We start from the raw sequence: 27886 nt of genomic DNA, 5'->3' as shown, positions 1-27886 counted from the left end.
ATATATCATCATACATTTTATCTTTTTGTTTTAATTAAGGAAAGGAAGCCTACCATTTGACAATAAAGAACTGCCAGATTTACTAAAGCAGTAGCCACACTTGGATGTTTTGGACCGAAGGATTTTTGTCTGATTTCAACAGCAAGCTCATACAAAGGAACAGCTCTATCAAGCTTTCCCTAGGAAACAAAGCAAGCATGAGTTAGCTAAAAGTACATCAAAACAAAAACTTTGCAAAATTGAGAAGTTTACATTCTGGGTGTTTTTTTCCTGTCAGTCTGTTCCTGTCAGTCTGGACTAGTGATACTCCAAGACTAAGTCCACACAGTTTTAGGCAACATTTATGGAAGTGGTTTGCAACTGTTCTTTTCCTAGGACTGAAACAGAGTGTTCGACACAAATTCATCTGGTTGACTTCCATATAGAAGTAGATTTCATATTTCTCTGCTCTTAGTCTAGTGTTTTAACCAACAGACCGGTGCTTCTTAAACTGGGGAAAATTTAAGCATATTCTGGAGGTAATGAAGCAATTCATAATTGCTTCTTTCTGAATGAGAATCTATTTTGGGATTGCTGGGGTTGCTGCCAAGGTATTTGTATAAAACAGCAGTCCAGGATCACTGGGTTAGTTTAAGAACCACTGCACTACACTAAACAGCCTTTCTCAATCTGCTAGGGATGTGCAGAACAGTTTGAATTATAAACACTTCAAGCACAGAGTAACTGATTCAGGTAACTTGTATACAAAACAAAATAGGTAGATGTTTGTCCAAGTAGCATCCAGAAACAGGAACATTTTCCTGGATGTGAATTAAAATTTCAGATAAAAAATGTATAAAGTGTTCTAGTTCAGATAACAAGATGAAGCCCAACTTCATTTTCTTCCAACTCATAAGTAGACCAACCTGTCCTCTTTATGGCCCCAAATTCACATCAAAAGTTGGTCTGATTTCAACACAAAGGATCCTGCCTCTCACCACTTGTATTTCCTAATGGAGGGGTTATGTCTGATTGGCTAAATGTCTATGGAGATTCTCAGTCATCCAGGTTATGGTTGTCCCAAAGGTGCTTTTTCAAGAGGCAACTGGACTTTCTGGTGCAGGAGTATGAACAGATTTCTAGAAGAACAGGTAAAAGAAACAATGATAGCTTGGGCGAAAAATTTTGGATATTCAATTGAGCTAAACAAATGGCAGCAATTAGGGGAAAGGAATTACAAATTAACAATGTCCGTATCATATAAAGAGAACCAATATAAAATGTTTTATAGGTGGCATATGCCACTGGAAAAATTGGTGAAGATGTTTAAAGATAAATCAGCTAAATGTTGGAAATGCCATAAGATACCAGAATCATATTATCATATGTGGTGGATTTGTCCAGAAGCGAGAAATTATTGGACTAGAATTAAAACATGGTTAGAAGAAATGCTACAACACACACAGAATTAAAACCAGAGCTGTTCCTTTTGGGTATCCTACCAGAGAAAATTAGTAAAGAAAATATATATTTGATTATACATGTAATAACTGCAGCAAGGATAATATTTGCGCAAAGATGCAAAGCAGAGGAAATCCCTTCAAAGGGGGAAGTAATTAAAAAAAATTAGATTGTACAGAAATGAATAGATTGACTTTGATAATTACAGAACAAGAGGAATCGGAATATTTTACAATATGGGGACAATTTTACTATTGGTTAGAGAAGAGATATACATAAGGTAAATAGATAAATGTATTAATAATAAATAAAAAATATGGGGAGAATGTTATAATAAATGAATAATGTGGGGAGAATGTTATAACAAATGAATGGAAAATATTAAGAAATGATGAAGAATGGAGGAGTAAGAAGAAGTCACAAAAGACCTACCTAGATGATACACTGAATGATTGATTATGTATTGTATGTTTTTTTGTTTATAAAATAAAAATGTTTACCAAAAAAAAACAAAAAACCAGATTTCCAGAAAAATTGCAAACTACAGGAACCATTTGTATTTTAGTTTGAGATGCAGACAGCAGACTCATCCGCAACAGCCTATACTCAACAGTGAAGGGATACAGGGCAGAAAACATCCTGCAGAAAGCACAGTTTCACCTTCTCAATGAAAGACCAGAAACTCCCGTTCCCTCTTGAAAAAGCACTTTTGGGTCTGATTGGCTAATGTGACCAAAGATAAAATGAGAATGCTGCAGAATCTGAATGAACAAGAATGCTGTTCAGAGCTGAATGTTTTTAACTGTTCACATGATTCCCAAGTAAGAAAGAGAAACCATGGGCTGTCTTATGGCATGTTGCCTTATAGTCTGGTCGAGTGCATTCTGGAACAAACTGCTTTTTCTGGACAGCAGGAACAGTTGCAAGTGGGAGAGGCAGAGAGCTATCTTTCCTGGTTCTTACTTGCCCAGCAGTCATGCTTAGGCTCTGTAGAAGCTTCTATTACCTTATAGATCTACAGAGGCAGGGATGGAATTTTTACCATCACTGACAAATTCTATCATGTTCCTCAGGAATGTGGAAATTCATGGAGGAAAAACCATTTTGGATTTTTGTTTCTCTTGGAATTATTTGGATCTTACTTCATGACAGACTTGCTGCCAACAGAGTCTTGCCATGACTGTAGGCTATTTACAGTGGTATCAGGACCATTATCTTAGTTGCTTCTTGCAATAATATCCTGCCACAGGCTACATGACCTGTATCTCCAATTATAATAAAGGTGAGAAAGGCCAAAAACAAAGGGTGCACATTAACAATCAAAAAAGAAAAAAATTCAAGGATGGTTAGACTAGTTAGGCTATCAAGCCTAACTATATCAAGGATGGTTAGGCTATCACACAATTCAGCTACAAAAAGAATAGTTTAAGAAAGCAACGAAGAGTCAAGAGTTTCTCTATCTCTTTGTTGTCATGTCTAGTGTACTTTTTTAATGCCAGAGAATTTTTTGAGTTCCTTCACAGAAATTCTCAAAACACCATGAACAAATTGAGTATTTTTTCCCTATTAAACTGTTAAATTTTTATGTGTACATAAATTTATGTTTGTAAGTGCATACACAGACACAGAAATGGACATGCATGTACAACTACATAGACTCAGAGAGAGAGAGAATGAACTGCTTTCATAGTTCTGACGAAGTATAATGAATAATCTTTCTGAAATAAAATTTGAGTTTGAACACTTTGGTGTACTTAATGCACAGAAGTACGTAACCAGATATAGATAAGCTTTTGCTTCCCAGCTTGGGGCAATAATGTCAATATCCAACCCAGTGGTGATCAATTATCATAAATTCCTGGCATTGAATTCTAGAGTATCCATAATGTTATACATTAATACTTACCAGCTTTTTGTAAAGCACAGCTAGATGTTTCACAGTGTAAGCCAAAGAAGGATGGTCAGGTGCTAATGCTCGTCTTCTGATGTTTAAAGCTCGCTCATACAATTCCTCTGCTTTGTAATAGTTTTTCTTTTCATTGTTGAGAGCTGCTAAATTGTTCAGTGACTGGGCACAATCAGGGTGACTGGCTCCAAGAACCCGTTCTCTCATTTCCAAAGAGCGTTTCAAGAAAAGTTCTGCTGTCCTATCAGCCAGTTTAGAAATAAGTATCAGTGTATATTGTCATGTCACCACCATAGTAATACTAACAAACAGAAAGGTTGCTAATTTATTTTAATGGAAATCTTCATCCCCTGAAGTCAAGTTAGTTATAACTGCAATTTATTGTTCACTCATTTATTTTGTTCAAAAGACTTGTATGGCTACATGTCTTAAAGCACAACTCTGTTCACAAAACCATAATACAAACTAAAAACCTGGCATTTCAGTCATCCCTAGGAATTCCCCAACAATCAGTCACAGATAACTAGATATAGGTCATGAAGGTCTCAATAAAGCTAAATTCCAGAAAGCTAAAAACCCATGCCAGATACTTTCCACAAGGCAGGGGTCATGGAAAAGCATCTTCCAAGCAACATTTTAGGGAACAGACTTGGAATGTGCTTACCCTATCAGGGCTAGATGGTCCCACAAATAATTTAGTCCGTGTCATGTAAAGCTTTAAAAATGACAATTAGCACATTTAATTGCAAAGTAAATGGGGATCTACGGTATATCACAGAAGTAAGTACACCCCTTCACATTTTGTAAATATTTAAGTATATGGAGGCTGAAGCCAAATACCCCAATTCACTGGTCATTATTTTGGGAGATCTAAACAAGGCAAACTTAAGGAAAGAGCTACCAAAATACTTTCAGCATGTCAATTGTCCAACTAGAGGCAAGAATACTTTAGACCATTGCTACACAACACTAAAAGATGCTTATCGGTCTTTACCATGAGCAGCTGTAGGACACTCTGATCATTGCATGATTCACCTTGTACCTGCTTACAGGCAAAGACTTAAAACCACAAAACCAACAATTAAATCAGTGAAGACCTGGACTGAGGAGGCAAAATTAAAGCTACAGGCCCGCTTTGACTGCACTGATTGGAATATTTTTGAAGATGCCTCTGCAGACCTGGATGAACTCACAGATACTGTAACATCATATGTCAGCTTCTGTGAAGACCTATGTGTACCGACAAGGAACTTGCGAATATACAATAATAACAAACCATGGTTCACACCTAAAGTTAAGCAGCTACATCATTCCAAAGAGGAAGCCTACAAAAAAGAAATGTACTAAAAAGGGAGATCAGAGCAGCAAAAAGAAGCTACTCTGAAAAGCTAAAGAATCAGTTCTCAACAAATGAACCAGCAAACATGTGGAAAACTCTTAAAAATATCATCAGCTACGGCAAGCCTCCTTCCAGGCTGAAGGAAATCAACAACTGGCAGATGACCCGAATGAGTTTTACTGCAGGTTTGAAAGGAAACTACAGCCACCTATCTCCACAACCCCCATCTCAGAAACACCAACAACAGCCAAGCTCCTACAATTGACCCCATCCCATTGGGTTCACAACCCCTAGTGATCACAGAAAAGAAAGTGCAGGACCTATTTAAGAGACAAAAGTCAGGAAAAGCCAGGAAAAGTTCCAGGCCCAGACAAGATAACTCCTTCTTGCTTAAAAGTCTGTGCTGACCAATTGGCCCCCATCTTCACCCATATCTTCAATAAATCACTAGAGATGTGCTATGTTCCTTCTTGCTTCAAATGCTCTACCATCATCCCCATGCCGAAGAAGCCCACCATCAAGGAACTGAATGACTACAGGCCAGTTGCTTTAACATCTGTAGTCATGAAAACCTTTGAAAGGCTAGTGCTGCCCCACTTGAAAACCATCACGGATCCACTGTTAGACCCCTTGCAATTTGCATACCGAGCAAATAGATCAACAGATGATGCTGTTAATATGGCTCTGCACTACATCCTATAACATCTTGAATCTCCAAAGACCTATGCAAGGGTCTTCTTTGTAGACTTTAGTTCAGCATTCAATACCAACATCCCAGACAGTCTTCTAACTAAGCTAAACCAGCTACAGGTACCTGAACAGACTTGTAAGTGGATCACAAGCTTCTTAACAAACAGGAAGCAGCAGGTGAAGCTAAGCAGAATCACATCAGATACCTGTACAATTAGCACAGGGCCCTCCCCCAAGGCTGTGTGCTCTCCCCACTTTTCTTCTCTCTCTATACCAATGACTGCATCTCCAACGATCCATCTGTTAAACTACTGAAGTTCGCAGATGACACAACAGTGATCGGTCTCATTCGAGATAATGATGAATCCACATACAGACGGGAGGTCAAATGACTACCCTCGTGGTGCGACCGAAACAATCGGGAACTGAACACACTCAAACATTCCTCGCCATGGTCGACCAAAGAAGTTTAGTGCCTGTGCTCAGTGTCATATCCAGAGTTTGGCTTTGTGAAATAGATGTATGAGTGCTGCTAGCATTGCTGCAGAGGTTGAAGGGGTGGGAAAGGGGTCAGCCTGTCAGTGCTCAGACCATACTCCGCATGCTGCATCAAATTGGTCTGCAGGGCTGAAGTCCCAGAAGAAAGCCTCTTCTAAAGATGATGCACAAGAAAGTCCACAAATGGTTTGCTGCAGACAAGCAGACTAAGGACATAGATTCCTGGAACCATATCTTGTGGTCCAATGAGACCAAGATAAATCTATTTGGTTCAAATGGTGCAAAGCGTATTTGGCGGCAACCAGGTGAAGAGTACAAAGACAAGTGTGTTTTGCCTACAGTCAAGCATGCTGGTGGAAATATCATGGTCTGGGCTGCATGAGTGCTGCCAGCACTGGAGACCTACAGTTCATTGAGGGCACCATGAATGCCCTGTGACATACTGAAGCAGACCATGATCCCCTCCCTTCGGAGACTGGGCTGCAGGGCAGTATTCCAACATGATAATGACCCCAAACACATCTCCAAAATGACCACTGCCTTCAGCTAAGCTGAAGGTAAAGGTGATGGACTGGCCAAGCTTGTTTCCAGACCTAATCCCTATTGAGCATCTGTATGCATCCTGAAAGGGAAGGTGGAGGTGCGCAAGGTCTCTAACATCCACCAGCTCCATGACGTTGTCATGGAGGAGTGGAAGAGGACTCCAGTGGCAACCTGTGAAGCTCTAGTGACCTTATGCCCAAGAGGGTTAAAGCAGTGCTGGAAAATAATGGTAGCCACAAAATATTTACACTTTGGGCCCCATTTGGAGAGTATTGCTTAGGGGTGTACTCACTTTTTTGCCACCAATTTAGACATTAATGGCTGTATGTTGCGTTATTTTGAGGGATAGCACATTTACACCATTATACAAGTTGTATACTCACTACTTTACATTGTAGCCAACTGCTATTTCTTCAGTGTTGTCACATGAAAAGATATACTTAAATATTTACAAAATATGACGGGGTGTACTCACTTCTGTGACATACTGTAAGTTCCCAATTCACACAAATGATGCATTATATCCACAAATCCAGAAGTCCCACCACACCTATGCTGCTGCTTTCTGAACCAGATATTGCTTCTGAGTGGTCTTCAGGGGCACTTTGAAGTGAGGAGGTAAGTGAACAGCAATCTCAACTGATCCCTAAGGCCTAGTCTCACAAACAGGGTCCTTCAACCAATAATGCCCTAGAGCAGAGGTGTCAAAACTGGCAGCCTGCAGGCTGGATGTGTCACGCAAGGCCACGCCCACCCCAGCTCTATGAATGGGAAAAACTTCATGAAACGTCAAGTAATGGCAGCGTGATTTATTTATTTATTTTTATTTATTGTTTAAATTTCTATACCAACCTTCTCCCAAAGGACTCAGGGCGGTTTACAGCCAAAATAAAACAATTGATACAAAAATTAAAACCAGTTTAAAAAGAGAAAATTTAAGGTTGGCTAAACACTATAAAACCCATAAAAACCCCATTTAAAAAACCATTAGGCCAGTCCTGCGTGATGGAAAGAAATGTTTTCAGCTCGCGTCGAAAGGTCCGGAGATCAGGGAGTTGGCGGATACCTGGTGGTAGCTCGTTCCAGAGGGTTGGTGTCCCCACAGAGAAGGCCCTCCCCCTGGGTGTCGCTAGCGGACATTGTCTGGCCGATGGCACCCTGAGGAGACCCTCCCTATGGGAGCGCACTGGTCGATGGGAGGTCACTGGTAGCAGCAGGCGGTCTCGTAAATAACCCGGTCCTATGCCATGGAGCGCTTTAAAGATGGTAACTAACACCCTGAATTGCACCCGAAAGACCACCGGAAGCCAGTGCAGCCTGCACAGGAGATGTGTTATATGGGAGCAACGAGTCGCTCCCTCTATCACCCGCGCAGCCGCATTCTGAACCAGTTGGAGCCTTCGGGTGCTCTTCAAGGGAAGCCCCATGTAGAGAGCATTGCAATAGTACAGACGGGAGGTGACGAGGGCATGAGTGACTGTGTATAAGGAATCCCGGTCTAAGAAGGGACACAACTGGCGTATCAGGCGAACCTGATAAAAAGCTCCTCTGGCGACGGTCGTCATATGTTCTTCCAACAACAGCCGTGCATCCAGAAGGACGCCCAGATTGGGGACCCTCTCTGTGGGGGCCAATGATTCGTCCCCCACAGTCAGCGATGGCATCAGCTGATTATACCGGGATGCCGGCATCCACAGCCACTCGGTCTTGGCGGGGTTGTGTCGGAGCCTGTTTTTTCCCATCCAGATCCGCACAGCCTCCAGACACCGGGACATCACTTTGCCAACTTCACTGGGGTGGTTAGGGGTGGAAATGTACAGCTGTGTATCATCAGCGTACAGATGACACCGCACCCCAAAACCACGGATGATCTCGCCCAGCGGCTTCATATAGATGTTGAACAGGAGAGGTGAGAGAACAAACCCCTGAGGCACCCCACACAAGAGGCGCCTCGCAGTTGATCTCTGCCACCCTGCCAACACCGTCTGCAACCGGTCAGAGAGGAAGGAGGAGACCCACCGAAAAACGGTGCCCCCTACTCCTAACCCCTCCAGCCGACGCAGCAAGATACCATGGTCGATGATATCAAAAGCCACTGAGAGATCTAATAGGACCAGGGCAGAGGAACAACCCCTGTCCCGGGCCCTCCAGAGATCATCCACCAATGCGACCAAAGCCGTCTCTGTGCTGTACCCAGGCCGGAAACCATACTGGAACGGGTCCAGATAGACAGTTTCATCCAGGTACTGAGGGAGCTGATGCGCTACCACACTCTCAACAACCTTCACCACAAAACAAACGGACGGTAGTTCGATAAAACAGCTGGATCCAGGGAGGGCTTCTTGAGGAGGGGTCTCACCACAGCCTCTTTCAAGGCTGTAGGGAAGACACCCTCCCTCAGAGAAGCGTTAACAATTCCCTGAAGCCAGCCTCGTGTAACCTCCTGTGTGGCCAGTACCAACCAGGAGGGACATGGGTCCAATAAACATGTGGTTGCATTCAGCCTCCTCAGTATCCTGTCCATATCCTTGGGAGCCACAGTGTCAAACTCCTCCCAGATGGCAGCCTCAAGACCCACCTCCGTCATCCCATCCGAAACTACCCAATTTGTGTCCATCCCATCCCAAATCTGAGCGATTTTATCTGCAGATATTTTCCAAAGTCCTTAGCACGGCCTTGCAAGGGATCTTCCCTAGCTCCCTGAGTAAGAAGGGAGCGGGTCACCCTAAACAAGGCTGCTGGGCAGTTATCTGCTGACGCAATAAGAGCGGAGAAATATTCCCGCTTCACCGCTCTTATCGCCACTAGATAGGTCTGAATATGAGACCTTACTAGTGTTTGATCAGGTTCGGAACAGCTGGCCCTCCAACCACTCTCTAGGCGTCTTTTCCGGTGCTTCATCTCTCTCAGCTCCTTGGAATACCAAGGAGCCAGTCGAGATCGGCGCCGGGTCAGAGGCCGCAAAGGCACGACGTGGTCCAAGGCCCCCCCCGCCGTCCTTTCCCAGGCAACGACGAGTTCTTCAGCTGAGTCGTGGGCTAGGTCCTCAGGAAGTGGCCTAAGCTCCATCAGAAACCTCTCCGGGTCCATCAGGGGCCTGGGACGGAACCAACGTGTCAGTTCCGTCTCCCTGCGGTGCGGGTTGGCGGTTCAAACGTCCAACCGAATTAGAGAATGATCCGACCATGACAAGGGTAGAGTGACTAAATCCCTTAATTCCAGATCATTCAGCTACTGTCCAGAGACAAAGATTAAATCCAGCGTGTTTCCCCCAATGTGAGTGAGATCATCAACTAACTGGTTCAGGTCCAAGGCCGTGAGGGAAGCCATGAACTCCCAAACTGCAGTAGATGACTCACCCAGCGATGGCAGGTTGAAATCCCCCATAACCATAAGTCTGGAGGTATCAACTGCCAGCTCGGCTATCATCCCCAGCAGTTCGGGCAGGGCTGCTGTCACGCCGCAGGGAGCCAGGTATGTAATGTGATGTGGCGAGTTTGACACCTGTGCCCTAGAGGCTACCAGAAACATGCATATAATGATAGTCATATCACCATCCCTGCCTTGGAGTTGTGGCTAATGCCACACTCCAAACCTAAGAGGGCATATTTCAGAGAGGGGGGCCCTCCCTTCAGTGGCTCAGTCATACAGGTCAGATCAGCCCTCATCCTCAAATAATTAATAATTATTCAAATAAGATAATAATTAAGTCATGTCACATTCCAGTTGAAAAATAACATATTCCTAGAAAATCACACTATTTACTACTAGGCTTAGTTTTGACTTATTAAGTTTTATGTATCTGATTATTATTAGGAGTAAATCACTCTTTTTAATTTAATATCTGTATAAATTGAGACAAGTATGGTTTAATAATAAAAATAGTTATTTTCCTTTCCATAAATTACAGATAGAGATCTGATCTGCTTGGTCAGTTGTTAAGATTTTCTTATCAGAAAAAAACTATAAATAATAATCAAACAGCAAGATGAGCAGTGTAAAATTAAATTAAATTAAATTAATATACACACACATCCTGAACATAACATGTCTGAACTCCAATTCTGGAGTCATCTAGAAAATGTGATTGGCCAAACTATTTTAAATTCATACGATATAGGGACCGCCATAAAAATAAAGCTGTCTTTAATATCATGCTTTGTACTGGCAAATGAATATCAAGTTTTCCTTTGAGACTTTGATAAACTTAACATTTCATGTTTTTTTATTACAAAGGTAATGAGTTAATGTAAACAAAAAGGTCATTCATTTTAATTGCATTAATTTTCTATCCTTTAAGCAAGTAGAAAATATTCATTTAATATTCTTAATATATTTATTAAGAAGCTATTCAATATCACTACTCCCAGAAATGGAATTGTTGCAGAGAATTAATGCAACTATTCTAGTTAGTTAGCTTCCAAAAAACCCTTCAACTTAAGATGTATCAGTTGTCACCTGGTTATTACTTACTCCAGATTATTCTGAAGATAGTAGAGAACTCCAAGCTCATTAAGTGTACGAGCATTATCTGAGGTATCTTTACCTAAAGTCAGCTCTTCCAGCTGCAAAGATCGTTGACGAAGAAGAGCAAATCCATACTAAACCAAACGAAGAAAATATTGCCTTGATATTCTAATGTCCAATAGTAAAACCAAAGGGAAACATGCTTGTCAACCTGCAGAATCCATTACAGAATCTGAATATGGATTGTTCCACAAAAAAATGCATGCATTACTAACAACTGTACAACAGATCCTCTCTAGTTTCTTGCTATATTTTAAAGCAAGAAAAGAGGAAGCTTAAATTATATTATAAAGTATATAAATATATCCCCCAAATTACCTATCCATTTAGATGAGATAGAGAGAGACAGAGACAGAGACAGAGAAAGAAAGAGACTATTTGCATGAAAAATCTTAAAAACAAAAAAAAAAGGGGGGAGAAAGAGAAATAAGTAGGAATGACAGTACTGCTAGACATTTTTTCAGAATTATAAAAATACTTCTGATTTTTTAAAATCTTTTGAGAAAAAGGAATCAAAACAATCTATTTTGATATGGAAATTTAATATAGCTAAATCTGATATAAAACTTTCAAGTTGTATTCATAAATGACATTTGAATTAATTTACTGCAATCGCCAAAACCATGTAAATGAATACATACTAACAAGAATGCCAGTCTAATTTGAGAACAACTTTGCCATTTTTCTAAAAATGATGACTCAAGCCAACAGTCATTGCTTATATAAAGACACTGAACACTATACAGTGAAGACTGTATAGTATTTACCAGACTGCCTTTCTGTCTTGCAGTTTTTTGCTGAATCTTGAAGGATTTCTTCCTAAGATGTTCAGCCTGTTCAAATCTAAAATGAAAAATTCAATTAATAATGACAGTGGTAGATCAACAGAAGTTTTAATAGTAGAATATATTTAGAAGATCATCATTTTTCAGGATGTAATGGGTATTGGTTCCAATAAAAGTCAACAAATGGAGAGGTCCTCCCTACAGGACTGAGCTAGATTTTAAATTTATGGGTTTTAATTGGCTTTTATTCTTACATTTTAATTAACGGGCTTATAGAATAAGTTTTTTAATTGTTTTATATTGTATTTATGTGTTTTGAGTTTTTTAAGTGCCTGTGAACCGCCCTGAGTCCTTCGGGAGATAGGACGGTATATAAATACGATTAAATAAATAAATAAATAATAAATAAATACATAGGACTGTATAAATCTTCTTTAGAATATTGCTGTAGGCATCAACATATACATAAACCTTTCTCTTCTAATTTAATCTTTATGTTTTCTTCTTTCAGTTGTTCCCTCATTAATAGCCCACAGAAATCTGGCACAATGTAGACACCCAGGACAATATGTAGCTTTCATGTAAATACTGTATTAGCTGTGAAGGAACCTTGTGCTTACCTGAAGTTCTTTGTGGGTGTGCAGCGTGAGAGTCCAAGTAGTAGGCTGCAGATTATTGGCTTTTTAGAAGATTTCTCTGTTGTGAATTTTGCGGTCGGCTAGCACTAGTGAATTTTGCACTAGGAGCTTTGGTGTTAGCTCTGCGCCGTTTTCTGATGTTTATTCAGCGCGCAGGGGGTCGTGGTGTCAGTTCCGCGCTTATTATTTAATCACTCAATTCCTTTTTTGTTTTATGGTCGGTCAGGCACGCTGGGAGCTGTGGTGTCAGCTCTGCGCCGTTTTCTCTGTACTTTTCAAAGCGCAAAGGGGCTCATGGTGTCAGCTCCGCGCTTCTGCCTTAAGTCCGCAATTTCTTAAGGGGAAATGCCAACGCTTTTTAAAGTGCCCCCCCAAACAGTCTGATTGTTCATTGGCAGTTAATTAGAGGTTTGAGTCTGGTGCGTGACTCCCACGCCTCTCCTATCTTGCCAGGTCTACCTGTCATAACAGTTGTGGCACATGACAGCATCTGCCATCACCTCAACGATTCAACGAGGTTTGACAAGTGATTGGTGGCTATAGGGCCGTGGTGCCGGCTCTTTAACCATGGATTTCCTTTATATTTCTGCGGCTGCAGTTTGTGTGCTATAGGAACCAAAGTGATTGGTTCAGTGCCAAGTTTGATCTCCTCAGGTACTGTCTTTTGTTCTGGCGCTTAACGAACTGTGGTGTCAGTTTGGCACTCAATTTGACCTGTCAGGAGCAACAGACGCTTTAAGAACCTTTTCATAGATTTTGCATACATTGACATCTGGGTAAAGGGCCGTGGTGTCGGATCCCTAAATTCCCAATTTGCTGTGAGCGTTTGTGCAGTTGTGGTATCTGTTGCCCGGCATATATTTTAATTCTAGACAAACCCAAAGATCGTCTTATTTGGTGATTCTTGACCGTGGTGTCAGTCTTTCCATTTTGGGCTCCATTATTTGCTATCTTTTATCAGCTGCTCCTGTGTGACACATACTGTATACTAGTCTGAATTATTCAAATTCTATTAACTATGGCTGACCACAGTCGCTCTTCATCTTGTGATTCTTCCACTAGCAAGGTCTCAGGGAGGTCTCGTTCCAGAGTCAAACACTCTAGGCTTCACCCCTCTAGATCAGCCTCTATGTCTGTTGTATCAGAGAACGATGCTCAAAGATGTCAACGTGCCTTGGAAAAACAGTTTAACATTGCTAAAAGGAGTTTGACATCTGATCAATCTAACAAAAAATCTTCAAATAAGGACCGAACCATTCACAATGAACAGGCTGATTGGTCACCTAATGCTCCACCTGATACACAGGTCATGTAAGAGTTGAACCCAGTTCCTCCTTCTGAAGCACAAGTCTGATGCGGGTTCTTTGCAGACAGGCAGATCTTCCTGTGGCTCTGCCACATTTACGCCTACCGTGGCAGGGCTCTGTCCAGAAGAAGGCACAAGTATTTTTCTGTCACAAGAAATGTGTGACATGCTTACCCAGACCATTTCTAAGAGTATTGATGCTGCCCTCATTCAACAAAGCATTTTTCATCCTCCTCTACCGAGGGAACTTCAATCTGGACTCAATACAGATTTGGGCCGTGCTGGTGAGGATGCCAAGTCACAGACTTATTCTCCGTCCATTTCTCAACATTCAGATTTGTCCTATCTTTATGAGGACAAAATGACTGAATTTAACCTCTCAGATGATGAGAGGACAAGGCAGGACAAACCATCTTCTGCAGGTCTTTTTCGACATGATCTATTTCCTTCCCTTTAGTTTTTATAAAGCTAAAACGACTGCCAACATGGGGGCCCTTATTAAACAACAACGGGAATCTTCGGATCCTCAAGATTCTATAGCTCTTCTGTTCACTGAACCTGTCACGGAGAAAGAGATCATTCATTCGCTTCGACTTTTCATTGATGTGATCCAACACCAATGGAATCAACCAGGATCCATTGCCAATCCTAGCCATATGGACAGAAGGATGTATATGGTGGAGCAGGAACTGGAAGATCTGCTAAAATTGCCCACTGTGGATACTCCTATGGCAAGTTTGGCTTCATCCAATATCCTTCCTTCTGATTCCATTGACGGTCTGAAAGCCGAGGATTGCAGGGCTGAACTTGCTACCCACAAAACACATCACGCAGCTGCATGGGCCATATGGTCTGCCACAGCAGCGTCTTTTTTTGTAAGAACATCACTTATCTGGCTTCGACAGATGCAATTCTGAACATCGCCTGACGACATAAGGCTTAATCAAGATATAAACAAAGTAATAGCAGCAGCCGAATATTCTGCAGACGCTACTCTCTCTTCTGCTAAATTTGCCTCTCGAGCCCTGGCGTCCAATATTACTTCCCAACGCCTTCTATGGCTAAGACATTGGCAAGCAGACATGAAGTTGAAATGGCAACTGGCTGCTGAACCATTCAAAGGAGGCTCTCTCTTTGGAGAAGCTCTGGAACCTGTCCTGATAGAAAGAAAGGACAAAAAGAAGGTGCTTCTGCAAGTATACCGAAGATCAGATAGACAGTCCTACTTTCCTTTCCACAGGCAGTCCTTTCAAACTACAACGTAAAGATTCCAGAATCTGATATATCAAAGATCTTTTACTCAGCCCGCAGATAAATCCCTGGACAGGTAGACATTTCAAGACCGTTTTCGTCAGCCACAGGCCAGATGTCCCTTTCGAGGTTCGGGACAACGTCCTTACAGATGAACCAGGTGACTGTTCCAAGGAAGACTCCATTGGAGATCACCTGTTCCACTTTACCTCCGCCTGGCAAAGAACCACCACCGACACCTGGGCTTTACAAACTGTTTCACTCGGTCTTACCTTGCAGTTCAATTCCAAACCTCCAAAAAGATTCATTCAAGGCTCAGTACCCAGAGATACCATCAAAAGGTCTCTAATAGAAGCCGAAATCCAACACCTTTTATCCATTCAAGCGATCGAACCAGTGCCCCTTCAACACCAAGGGTTCAGCTTCTATTCGATTCTTTTTCTGGTACAAAAGAAGTCGGGAGGCAGCAGGGCCATACTCAATTTAAAGAGGCTGAATGTGCATATAAAATACAAGCGTTTCAAAATGCACTCCCTACACACAATCCTGGGCTGTATATGAAAAGGAGATCTATTAACATCTATAGATCTCAGGGAAGCCTATCTCCACGTGCCCATCAGACCATCGCACCGAAGATATCTCAGGTTTTGTTATGCAGGGACTCATTTTCAATACTGCGCAATGCCTTTCGGTCTATCATCTGCCCTGAGGACGTTCACAAAGCTTTTAGATGTGGTGGTGGCACACCTGAGGGCACAGCCAATATGTCTCTTGTGCTATCTCAATGACATCTTGATCATGTCGTCATCTCATCATCAAGCGTCTCTGGACCTCCAATTTACAATTCAATCCCTTCAAAATCACGGTTTCACCGTGAATTGGGAGAAAAGTCATCTCATTCCTTCCACCTCCCTAGTCCACCTCAGAGCACGGATCAAAACTCAGACCTGCGTTGTAGGTATTTCTCTCCAAGGAGCATCTGTCCAGCATCCGAACCACTGTACAAGAAGTCAGATCCCGTCCATGGGTTCCCTTACTGCTCCTTTCTCAATTATTGGGCAAAATTATATCTTGCATAGCCATTGTACCTTGGGCGAGACTTCACTCTCATCCCCTCCAGTGGTTTCTTTTACCCAGCCAAAAGGCCAGTCTAAGCAACTCCACCAAACGGATTCGTGTTTCTCCAACCATACGCAAGTCCTTGGACTGGTGAACATCACGAGCCATAGAGAAGGGCAGCTCCTTCAGAGAAAATCACCGTCTCATTGTGACCACGGATGCCAGCCTATTTGGCTGGGGTGCCCATCTATAATCCGAGGTAATCCAGGGTCACTGGTCATCAACCGATCTCCTCAACGACATCAACTGGTTAGAATTGAGAGCAGCGCACCTGGTGTTATGTCATTTCAAACCACAGCTGTCAGGTCATCATGTGCTGTTGTTGATGGACAATGTGACAACAAAGGCACATGTAAATTGCCAGGGAGGGACGCGCTCTAAAGCACTGATGAAGGAAGCACAGGCGCTGGGATTGTGGGCAGAGAAGAACCTTCTATCACTACAGGCAAGTCACATCTCTGGAGTGACCAACACCCAGATGGACTGGTTGAGCCGGACAACCATCAATCATGCAGAATGGCGGCTTCACCCGCATCTCTTTCAACAAATTGTGGAAAGATTCGGTCTCCCAGTAATAGATTTTTTTGCAAGTCCAGTCAGTGTGCATCTTCCACGTTTCTACACCCGGTTCCTGACACCAGAAGCAGAAGGCATCGACGCACTCAGATGTCATTGGCCCCAGGGTCTATTATATGTCTTCCCACTGACCCTGCTCTTGCCCAGAGTCATCAGGAAGGTCCTAGAGACGGGGGCAGAAATCCTCCTTGTGGCACCTCACTGGCCCCAGCAATCTTGGTTTGCTGATCTTGTGAATCTCTCTGTTTCCCCACCATGGAGGATTCCAACAGACGGGATATCACTGTGCCAGGGGACCATAGTACATACGAACCCGCAATGGCTCCAATTGGCCGTATGGCATTTGAAAGGGAGATCTTGCAGAAGGAACGTTTCTCTGGAGATGTAATCACCACCATTTTGGCAACTCGTCATCCATCGTCACGTATCTATGATGCAACACAGGCAGCATTCTGCCGTTGGTGTCTCCGACAACACATCGATCTGACATCCGCAACCATCCCACACATTCTACAATTCCTGCAGGATGGGTTAACGTCTGGTTTAGCGGTCAACACTCTTCGCAGACAAATTGCTGCTCTGGCACAATATAGACACCCAGGACAATATGTAGCTTTCATGTAAGTACTGTATTAGCTGTGAATAAGAATGTTTGAACTTGAACTGTCCTGGTTGAATTCTGATGATTCTATGAACTAATCTGTATTATTTTCTTGCAAAAGGATTTTCTATTTTTTTTCTTCAATTAGTTTTTTTAGTTCCTAATGTAGTTTATGAGTTCTGATATTTTCTGCTTCCCTTCAATCAGTATATTAACTTTGTCCAAACCTACTTAGTTTTTGTAGATAAGCTAAGATGAAACCAAATAGAAGCAATTCCTTAAAATGATTTCAAAAACATTAGTTACAGTGATTTACAATATGAATGAGACAAATAACACATCAACTAAAAAATACAGTAAAACCAATAAACAATCTCATTTGCTTTATATACTGTATTACTTTCCAATCTTCCCTAATCCCTAAATTTCCATAAAATACATTTAAAATAATTAACTATTTAAACTATTCCCTATCTACAAAACTTTCATTCCCTGTCTATTCCTGCCAACGTTTTCAAACCCAATTTCTTGGCCAATTCAATACCAAGAAAATTCTAGTAGCACCCCCAGGAAGATCTTGTTAAAAATGAAGGGGGAAAGAGGTTCTGGATAAAATATGGTTTTTCCTTACTTGTTCTGCTTCTGATATAAAGTTGCCAGAGCATCAAGTTCACGAGCTACCCTGAGATGATCAGATCCATAAGCATTTTCAGAAATTTCAAGTGCTTGTTTATATAACTGCTCAGCATTGCCATATTTCTTCCATTGCACATAAACACTAGCTAACTGATGTAGTGACTGGGCCACTCTGGGATGATCTGGATCAAGGGCAGTTTCTCGAATCTCCAGGGAGCGCTGCAATGGAGCAATTGCCTGTGAAGAAGGTGGGTTTTTCTTTTTAGAAAAGGACAGGCATTAACACACATAGACACCTGGCCCTAGGCTTAATTTCAGTTGTTGGCTTAATTCTACATGAGGTTGTTCGATTTAGTAAAAATTATAATATAGAATCAGTTGCATTGATTAATCAATCAATTAATCAATCAATCACACAGCTAAACTTATACAGATATCTTATATCTGTTGTCAAATTTCCATAATCATGAAAAATAAGAAGCATGTTTAATTGAAAGATTAAAGTTGTTCAAGTAAAAACTCAAGTTTCTCCAGAAATCTGATTCTACATCTGCCACTGGAAAAACAGAATTGTGAATTTGTCTTCTTTTCTGGAGTACTTACCTGGCTGAGAAGACCTAGGTCTTTAAGAAATCGTCCCAGGGTCTCATAAAGATCAGCCAAAGAGATCATGCTTTCTTCTCCATCACAATTTTTCTCATATAACTTTAGAGAACTAAAATATTCTACTGCCATGGAGCTCTTATCTTTTCCAAGAAGCTGCCAATAATTGAGTAGTTCTGCAAAATGTCCCCTACAACAAGTAAATATAACTCATTAAAACATTCTAAGTCTTATTGGTCTGGTGAAATCTAAAAATTTTCCCTACAGGTTCTGTGGGCGTGGCTTAATTGGTGGGCGTGGCTTGGTGGTCAGATGACTGGGTGGGCATGGCCAATAACAATAAATAATAAAAATAATAAACAAAGTATAAAAAACAGTAAGAGATATCAAAAACCAACTTTCACACTTTACACACACACAACACAACACAACACAATGGACTCACACACAATGTAAAAGCAGCTGCACTTCACACAGCCACAAAAAGCTCAAAAATCAACTTTCACACTTTATACACACACAACTCTCTCTCTCACACACACACGCACAAAATGCCACATACAGCTTTCTGAGATTTTGTGTGTTTGTGTAGTTAGAGTGAAACACTACAGAAACACACCAAATCTCAGAAAGCTGCACAAATATTTTATTTTATTATTTTATTTTATTTTATTTTATTGTGGACTTCAAATCCCAGAGTTCCTCAGCTAGCAAAGCAGGAAGTCAAAGCAAGCTTTTTTTTTTCTTCAGTAGCTGAAGAAAGCATGCAGTTGCAGCCGGAAAGGAGCAGTAATTATAGGTAAGTGAGGAGGGGGAATTGGCTGGGCATGGGTAGGGGCTCTTGTAAGTGGGGGCTGTTAAAAAGTGAGTTTAAAAGCCTGTGAGGATCAGGAAACTCCTCTGGGATTGCCAGAGGAGGCTTTTAAATCCTGGGGTTTTTTTTCGTTTTTTTTCCCCCCCTTCGGCTGAAGAGGGTTTTTTTAAAAAAAACTTTTAAAGGGTTTGATCTCTGCTCAGCCCCGCGATCATCAGAGGGTTGTTTTTTGTTTTTTTTACTTTTAAAGGCATATTTCGGCTGAAGAAAAACTTTTAAAAGTAAAAAAAAAACCCTCTGCTGATGGTGCAGCTCAGCAGAGGCAGGAGGGGCGGAGCCAGGGATTTTTGCTACCGGTCCTCCGAACCAGCAGCTGCTATCGCTACCTAATCGGGGGAGCTGGTGCAAACCGGGAGCATTTCACCCCTGCGTTAATATATTGTGTGAAGTAATTACATAGATTGTTTGCTTTTGGTTTAGCGCAGGCGTCTCCAAACTTGGCAACTTTAAGAATTCTGGACTTCAACTCCAAGAATTCCCTCCTCAGCATGGCTGTCTGAACAATTCTGGGCATTGAAGTCCACAAGTCTTAAAGTTGCCAAGTTTGGAGATCCCTGGTTTAGCGCAACAGCTTTGCTTTATAGGTGAATTGGACCACAATAAATGATTCATAGTGTTGTTGTTTTTTAATTACAGCAATATATGAACAAAGCTGGCAATACAAAATAAACAAATATCATTCCAATTTTATAAAGGAACTGAAATACAAACATTTTCAATTGATGCCTATATATCTTATAATCTATCCCTGCTACACTGCCTTTGAAACACTTAGCATACAATTTTGAAAGTTAGTGGTCAGGATTGTGGTTGTCCTTATAGAACTGCATTGTTTTGTTAGGAAATAATGCTCCTGACAATAAGATCAATTTAAACACTTTACAGCAATGTAGAATCATACTCTGAAAAGTAAAAATTCATAAAACATGTATTTAATATATCTAGATTTTATAGCCACCTAATTTGTGTAATCATGGCCCTAAGAAGCATAAATTAAATAGCTTCCCCGTAAAAATAAGCCCTCCCAAAATACTTAGACGCATGCGCAGCTGCCGTGCAAACAACATGACGTGAGGAAGCAAGGCCGGGGGGGGGAAAGGGAGGGGGAACATGCCCCATGCGCCCCACATGTATCTGCCATCCACGTGGAATGGCCTCGCAGAGGCTGCTCCACAAACTCTAGCTTGCGTGCCCCTTCTCTTAGTGGTGGTTGCAAAGAGCGGCTGCAAAAAAACTCTTGCCATCCCTAGCCCTGTCAACCTGGGACTGGTGCCAGAGCTCCGAGGAGTGGCTGATGTGGGCTGCCTGCGCAGCCATGAAGCAGGATCAGTGTGGCCAGTTCTTGCCTGCAGCATTGCTGGCGAGGATCGAGTCAGAGCCACTGCCGCCTGAGATCAGCAGGCCAGATTTTGTGAACCGGACGCACCGCTGCCACTGAGGAGGAGAGAGAGGAAGCACTGCTAGAGAGCCCATTTCTGACATTCTTTTTCTCTGGGGTGGCAACAGCCCCTTCAGCTTCCCAAATCTGGCTTACCTATCTCAGCCAGAGAGGGGGAGTGGCAGGTGGGGAGGGGTGGGGCGGCGGAGAAGCGAGATGCATGGAGCAAGACAGGGCTTCCCTTGCCGTCTCTTCTCCCTCCCCCACCCCCGTCACCGGGCATGACAGGAGCTGGAAGTCAGGGAAGACACGGCAGAGAAGACAGGCAGAGAGACAGACAAGAAGAGAAGCAACAGGAGTGAATATCTTCCCATCCACTTTTATTTGGTAATGGCGCATTGACCATTTAGCTAGATCTCAACTCCACATCCCTTGGAGATTTGGGAGGTGACTATTTTCCCCCCTCGCTTTTCTCCCCCCCCAACTTCATTCTTTAACGGGGAGGGGAGGGCATGGGATGAGGTGTTTCTTGCTTCAGCTGCAGAAGTGGCCTTAAAGTGCTGCCCACCCGCTTCAGCCCCGAACCCAACAGCAGAGTGAACCCTCCCCCTCCAGCCTTCAATGTTCAGCCATGCGAACTGAACCCAAGAGATACAAAGAAACAAACTGGAAAGAGCCAGTTGCAACTCATGTCATGGTCTTCCATCCCAGCTTTTTCCACTAACGGAAAATTGATCCAACTTCTGGGCTTACCCCCCTTCAGATCTGCCTCGGTCGCAATGTCCACTTACGCAAATTCGTTGTTGCCCATGGTTTTGCAGAAGGCTGGACAAGGAGATGCAAGATTGCAAAGGGAGACTCGGACCGCTTTTTTAAACTTGGATTAAAGTCTGAAGTTGGTGCGCTCTCCGCCTAGCAACTTCAAGCTGCTGCTGCATTCCTTACGTTCAAATGGTCATTCTCCACTTCTTCTGGCACATGAGCTATGGTTTGTGGGAGTGGCCTCCGTGAGGCCGTTCCACGTGGATGGCAGGTGTGGGGGGGGCATGTTCCCCCCCTCACCCCCCAACTTGCTGCCTCCCTTCAGGTTGCTTGCACGGGAAATAACCAAAAAGCTGCCACGATTGCTGGAGGCAGCAGCCTGAGTGACACTGGCGAAGCAGCTGGTTGGTGCAGAGCCGAGGTTTAGGATAAGACCCCCAATAATAAGGCCAAGGCCATATTTCGAGGATCAAAAGAAAATAAGACAGTGTCTTATTTTGGGGAAAACATGGTACTGTATGTACTGCATATGATATTTGTACAAGCCAGTATTTCCAACATATCAGTGCACAAATACTTTTAGTATACAAATTAAATAAACAGAATTTCACCATCACATGAAATATTTTCCCCTTCTTTTCTTAATGTTTTATCTTAAGGTTTTTAAAAGATCTGAATGGGAGCTCTGGATTTATTGCTTAATTCAATCCAGTCTAAAGCCAGAATTAACAGATCTTTATATTTTGAATCACAAACATACACAATATTACTCAGGCATATCTATCTCTCCCATAGTATAGTGGTCTCTACCTTTTTCCCTAGGCATTTTTAAACTGTATTTTCCAGAGACTGAAACTGACATTTCCTCCATAAAAACAGCATGCTTTGCTCATTGAACTAAGTTCTCCTAGTTAAGCAAAAGGATGCAACAACAGAAAAGTAGCACTGCTGTAAACCAAAACTAAAGCTGTCTCTGTCTTTGGTGCAGTCTCCAACCTGCATAAATAGCAGGTATCAGAAATCTGTGAATCAGCCCTTGAAATATTCTGAACTGCAGTTCCCACAATCCATTCTGAGTTATTATGGTAGTTGTAGCTAACATAAATGAGGTCCAAATCATTAAGAGGGCACCAGATTGTTTACCTCTTATATATTCTTCAGCAAACTATCTCCCTCTGTACGCTTTGATATATGATATCAAACAGAACAAAGAGTTCTTGATTTCTCTTTCCAGTCTAAAACAAAATTCCTGACATGGGCAACAGGACATAATTTTTGAACTGTAATAAAGAAAAAATATACTAATATGTCATTCATATGACATATTAGGGATTTGAGAAGACTTCTTTTATTAATTTTTGCTCCAAATAACCAAAATGCATAATTAGACCTGTACCCTTTGATACAATAGGATTCCATGTTTATTAAAAATACAAACGTCACCAGAAACCTACAAACAAAGCCATTGTCTAAATACTTCATCCTTACCTTTTATAAAGATTCTGAGATATAAAGAGATTCAATAAGCATTTATGTAACTTCTGCTTGTCTCCTTGTTGCTGAAACAACCAGGGTAATTCATCTGCACTCCTCCATGTCACTCTTTCTTCACTAAGGTGATTGTAGTGGAAGAATAGGTAAGAAGACAAATTGCAAGGAAAGGGAGTAATTATCTAAGTTACAAAAGAATTATAATACTATTTTACAAAAGCATTTATTTGAACATGAAATATATATCTGTTCTTTCTACCAGTAATTTTTTTAAATTTGTAGTGATAATGTAAAAAAGATCAGAGAAAACAAAATTAAGAATTTTCTTTTACTGGTGGATCAGAACTAACATATAAAAGGAGAAGTGGGGGAGGAATGTCCTGCCTGGGAAAATAGCATAACACAGAAAAAGTTCTAAAATATATCAGCTTTCAATACTCTCAGCCATGTTATCCATTTGGATCAATCATGTGAGTTAGGGCTGGGTGGCATAGTTTTGCACTGGTTTAGCTGCTTCCTCCAAGGCCAGCCCCATTTGGTGTTGATAGGGAATGAGAGAGATCCAGTCCTCAATTGCTTGCTTGAACTGTGCAATGCATTCTACATAGAGGTACCCTGAAGTCCATTAGGCTTCAGCTGGTGCAAAGTGCAATTAAAGAAATAGACAGACAAACAAGTAATAAAATGAGACAGTGGTAGAAATGAGATTTGAAATATGGGATTCCTTAATTATACCTTAGTCCTTTAGCTGCCCTATCATTTAGTATTTAAACTACAATCATTTGGTTTGCAATATGTAGGACAATCATAATACTCATAGTTTTTATCCTCTTACAGCAGTCACAGATAATGAAACTGCAGATAACAAGAATGTGAAAACATATGTGTACTTAAAAGCCCATCTTCTGCATGCTTAAAATTTCCCAAAACATGCTCCAAATTGTGACTATGTGAAGTCATTTACCATGGATACCAAAACCTGGGCTGGATGAATTTTCTGATGAGACATCCTTCTGAAAACACGACGGTTATGACCAAAGCTACTTTCATCATTTATTAAGTATTTAAATAGTCAGTAAATCATTTCTATATCTCATAATCTGAAAATCTTACCTCAATTGCCTGGTAAAGTAGTCTATCAACTTTTCTCTGTGAGAAGCAAAACCATTCTGACTTCCTTCTATATATTCTAATTTCACTGTATCCCAAGCCTGAAAAGAAACATTAGTTCTATTATTTAACAATAGTAACAAAAACAGTAACATATTAAACTTGTATGCTGCCCAACTCAATGCTTCTGAGAAGCTCCTAACATTCAAATTAAAAAAATTACAATACAATCAATTATATAGAAAAAAAAGATAAATAAATTAAGCATATCTCACACTTTCTGCCAAAGGCCTGGATGAACTAGGGGCCCCCAACCTCTGGGCTGCAGCCCACTACCAGGCCATGAATGTCTATCTAGACCCGTTCCAGTCCGGTTTCCGACCCGGGTACAGCACGGAGACGGCTTTGGTCGCGTTGGTGGATGATCTCTGGAGGGCCAGGGATAGGGGTTGTTCCTCTGCCCTGGTCCTATTAGACCTCTCAGCGGCTTTCGATACCATCGACCATGGTATCCTGCTGCGCCGGTTAGAGGGATTGGGAGTGGGAGGCACCGTTTATCGGTGGTTCTCCTCCTATCTCTCTGACCGGTCGCAGTCGGTGTTGACAGGGGGGCAGAGGTCGGCCCGGAGGCGCCTCACTTGTGGGGTGCCGCAGGGATCGATCCTCTCGCCCCTTCTGTTCAACATCTATATGAAGCCGCTGGGTGAGATCATCAGTGGGTTCGGTGTGAGGTACCAGCTGTACGCGGATGACACCCAGCTGTACTTTTCCACGGACCACCCCAACGAAGCCATCAAGTGCTGTCCCGGTGTCTGGAGGCCGACGGGTCTGGATGGGGAGAAACAGGCTCAAGCTCAATCCTCCAAGACAGAGTGGCTGTGGATGCGGCGTCCCGGTACAGTCAGCTAAATCCGCAGCTGACCATCGGTGGCGAGTCATTGGCCCCGATGGAGAGGGTGCGCAACTTAGGCGTCCTCCTGGATGAACGGCTGTCTCTAGAAGATCATTTGACAGCCGTCTCCAGGAGAGCGTTCTACCAGGTTCGCCTGGTGCGCCAGTTGCGCCCCTTTCTGGACCGGGAGGCCCTATGCACGGTCACTCACGCCCTCGTGACGTCTCGCCTGGATTACTGTAACGCTCTCTACATGGGGCTCCCCTTGAAGGGCATCCGGAGGCTACAGTTAGTCCAGAACGCGGCTGCGCGGGTGATAGATGGAGCCCCTCGTGGCTCCCGTATAACACCTATCCTGCGCGGTCTGCACTGGCTACCTGTGGCTTTCCGGGTGCGCTTCAAGGTTTTGGTGACCACCTTTAAAGCGCTCCATGGCATAGGGCCCGGTTATTTACGGGACCGCCTACTGCGACCAGATACCTCTCACCGACCCGTGCGCTCTCACAGAGAGGGACTCCTCAGGGTGCCGTCAGCTAGGCAGTGTCGTCTGGCGACGCCCAGGGGAAGGGCCTTCTCTGTGGGGGCTCCCGCCTCTGGAACGAACTCCCCAGGACTCCGTCAACTTCCGGACCTTGAACCTTCCGTCATGAGCTCAAGACACATTTATTCATCTGTGCAGGACTGGCTTAGTTTTTTAGATTTTAAATTTAGAGGGGTTTTTAAATTGATTTTAATATCTATATTTTTTACTTTTAATTAATTGGGCAGTAGAATAAGTTTTTTAATGTTTGTTTTAATTTGTATATTGATGTTTTTATATGCCTGTGAACCGCCCTGAGTCCTTTGGGAGATAGGGCGGTATATAAATTCAAACAATAAATAAATAATAAATAAATAAAATGACCTATTTGGAAGGGCCCACATGCACAGTTCAACTTGCACGAGCAGCAGGCCGGCCCATGTGAACACACGCACACAACTCAACTTGCAAAAGCTGTGCGCCCATGTGTGTGTATGCCAACCTGCCACTCACACAAGTCAAGCTGTGCATGTGAACATACAGTCTGCTGCTCATGCAGTCCGGTTCCTCTCTCCCCCTCCCCTGCCGGGCCGCCAAGCAGCAAACATTCGGCTTGGCAGCCCGGCCATTCTAAATTATAGCAAAGAAGGGCTCTCTGAATCTGTGGGGGAATCTAATTCCAGAACACTACTACAGAAAAGATGTGTTTGCTGGATCTCCAAAGATGACATTGTTTCATCTAAGGAATCCAGAGCATACCAACCCTGCAGTAAGTGTAACTATCCAATGAGAATGATAAACGATAATCAGCAAGTCACTTCCCAGGAAATAAAAGAAAAATCCAGGCTTATGCATGTACAGATAATTCTTGACTTATGGCACAATTGAGATCAACATTTTGTTGTTAAGCAAGATATTTGTTAAGTGAGGTTTGCTCTATTTTATGACCTTTCTTGGCTCAGCTGTTAAGTGAACCACTGCAGTTGATAAGTTAGCAACTCAGTTGTTAAGTTAATCTGACTTGCCCATTGACTTTGCTTGTCAGAAGGTCACAAAAGATGATCACATGACCTTAGGACACAGCAACATTCATAAATATGAACCATCTGCCAAGCATCTGAATTTTGATCATATGATCATGGAGATGCTGCAAAGATTGTAATATGAAAAACTGTCATAAGTCACTTTTTTCAGAGCCATTGTCACTTTGAATGTTCACTAAATGAATTGTAGCAAGTCGAGGACTACTTGTGTTTTTACAAATGCTAGGCTATCGTAGTGAAATATGTAGTGAATTTTACTTGCCATTTCTTGCTTGCTGTGTGACAGATTTTCCATTAGTACTGGATAAAATAATTTATTTTCTTAAGAACAAACTCATAAGAAGTGGTGTGAATATTAGAAAGGAAAATTACATTAATAGTGATATATTAATTGACCTTAACTCAAGTTATTTTTTAACTTTTAAAAAAATCTATCCAAAGCATTAGCAGAAACTGGCAAATGAGATACAATAAATACAGAAAGAACATTAGGTTACTAATTTCTTTGCCAAAATACCTGAAGATGCTGAAACCTTAACAAACCACATCTATATGTCAAAATGCACATTTTGTGCATACTGTAAATTAAGGAGGCCAGCATTTCCCACGATAGCTCAGGGCAGAGTTCCATGAGTTCTGATTCACTGATTCCATTGTGACTGACACTGATGAGGCATAGAACCTACAGAACAAACACAAAAACAATTTTATTCTATTTATTGATTCTGCCACATGAATATCAAGATAGATAACAGTATTGCTAAGAAAACCAGGAGATGTTTTATTAAACTACTATTATTTGCATTTCTTTATCGGGTTTCCCTTCATAGAAAAATCCTCTATATGGAGATCACAAAGTATCCTACTACAGATAAGTCCTCAACTTGTGGCCGCAGTTGGGACTGCAACTTTTCTCATGAAGTGATGTGATTAATAAGAGTCATTATATGACTGTGTCCAATTTTACAACACTTTTTTCCATGATTATTAAACAAATCCAGTTTTGCCCTTTGACTTTGTTTGTCAGAAGCCAATTGGGAAGGCTACAAGTGAACTTTGGACACTGCACCTATCATAAATACATGCCAGTTGCCAATCACCCAAATTGAGATTGGCATGTGATTAAAAGGACCCTGCAATGATGATAAATCCAGGGTCTGGTCATAAGCCAATTTTTCAGTGTCAATCTAAAGGTCTCTAAACAGATAGTCATAAGTTCAGAACTGAAGGGGGTGAACAGCGTTGCGGCGACATGACAAACTTCGGGGCTCCAGAGAAGCATCGATATTCCAGCTATTTTGGGGGTCCACAGAGGATAGTAGCCGTCTCGTAGGGATGGTGAAGAATGGAGGCACAGG

At 42.1% G+C, this 27886-nt stretch overlaps 1 protein-coding gene across 7 annotated transcripts in view; it reads right to left on the bottom strand.

Annotated features, from left to right (window-relative positions):
- NPHP3 (nephrocystin 3) overlaps positions 1-27886 on the bottom strand; it is a 174403-nt gene that overhangs the window by 26251 nt on the left and 120266 nt on the right. For 2 of the 7 annotated variants that reach the window (XM_058181002.1, XM_058181004.1), the window contains 9 exons: positions 27046-27210; positions 24077-24174; positions 22961-23083; positions 18459-18648; positions 17851-18092; positions 11711-11786; positions 10890-11017; positions 3347-3587; positions 54-179 (listed from right to left, as the gene is read on the bottom strand). In XM_058181002.1, the coding sequence (XP_058036985.1) occupies positions 54-179; positions 3347-3587; positions 10890-11017; positions 11711-11786; positions 17851-18092; positions 18459-18648; positions 22961-23083; positions 24077-24174; positions 27046-27210 (1389 nt within the window). Of the gene's footprint in view, positions 1-53; positions 180-898; positions 1119-3346; positions 3588-10889; positions 11018-11710; positions 11787-17850; positions 18093-18458; positions 18649-22960; positions 23084-24076; positions 24175-27045; positions 27211-27886 lie in introns of those variants that run through there. The other 5 variants (XM_058181006.1, XM_058181003.1, XM_058181007.1 and 2 more) reach the window with 5 other exon arrangements.

Source organism: Ahaetulla prasina, chromosome 4 (genome assembly GCF_028640845.1).
Source record: "Ahaetulla prasina isolate Xishuangbanna chromosome 4, ASM2864084v1, whole genome shotgun sequence".
NCBI lineage: Eukaryota > Metazoa > Chordata > Lepidosauria > Squamata > Colubridae > Ahaetulla > Ahaetulla prasina.
Note: the sequence above shows the minus strand (reverse complement) of the source record. Positions and strands in the feature narration are given on the sequence as shown.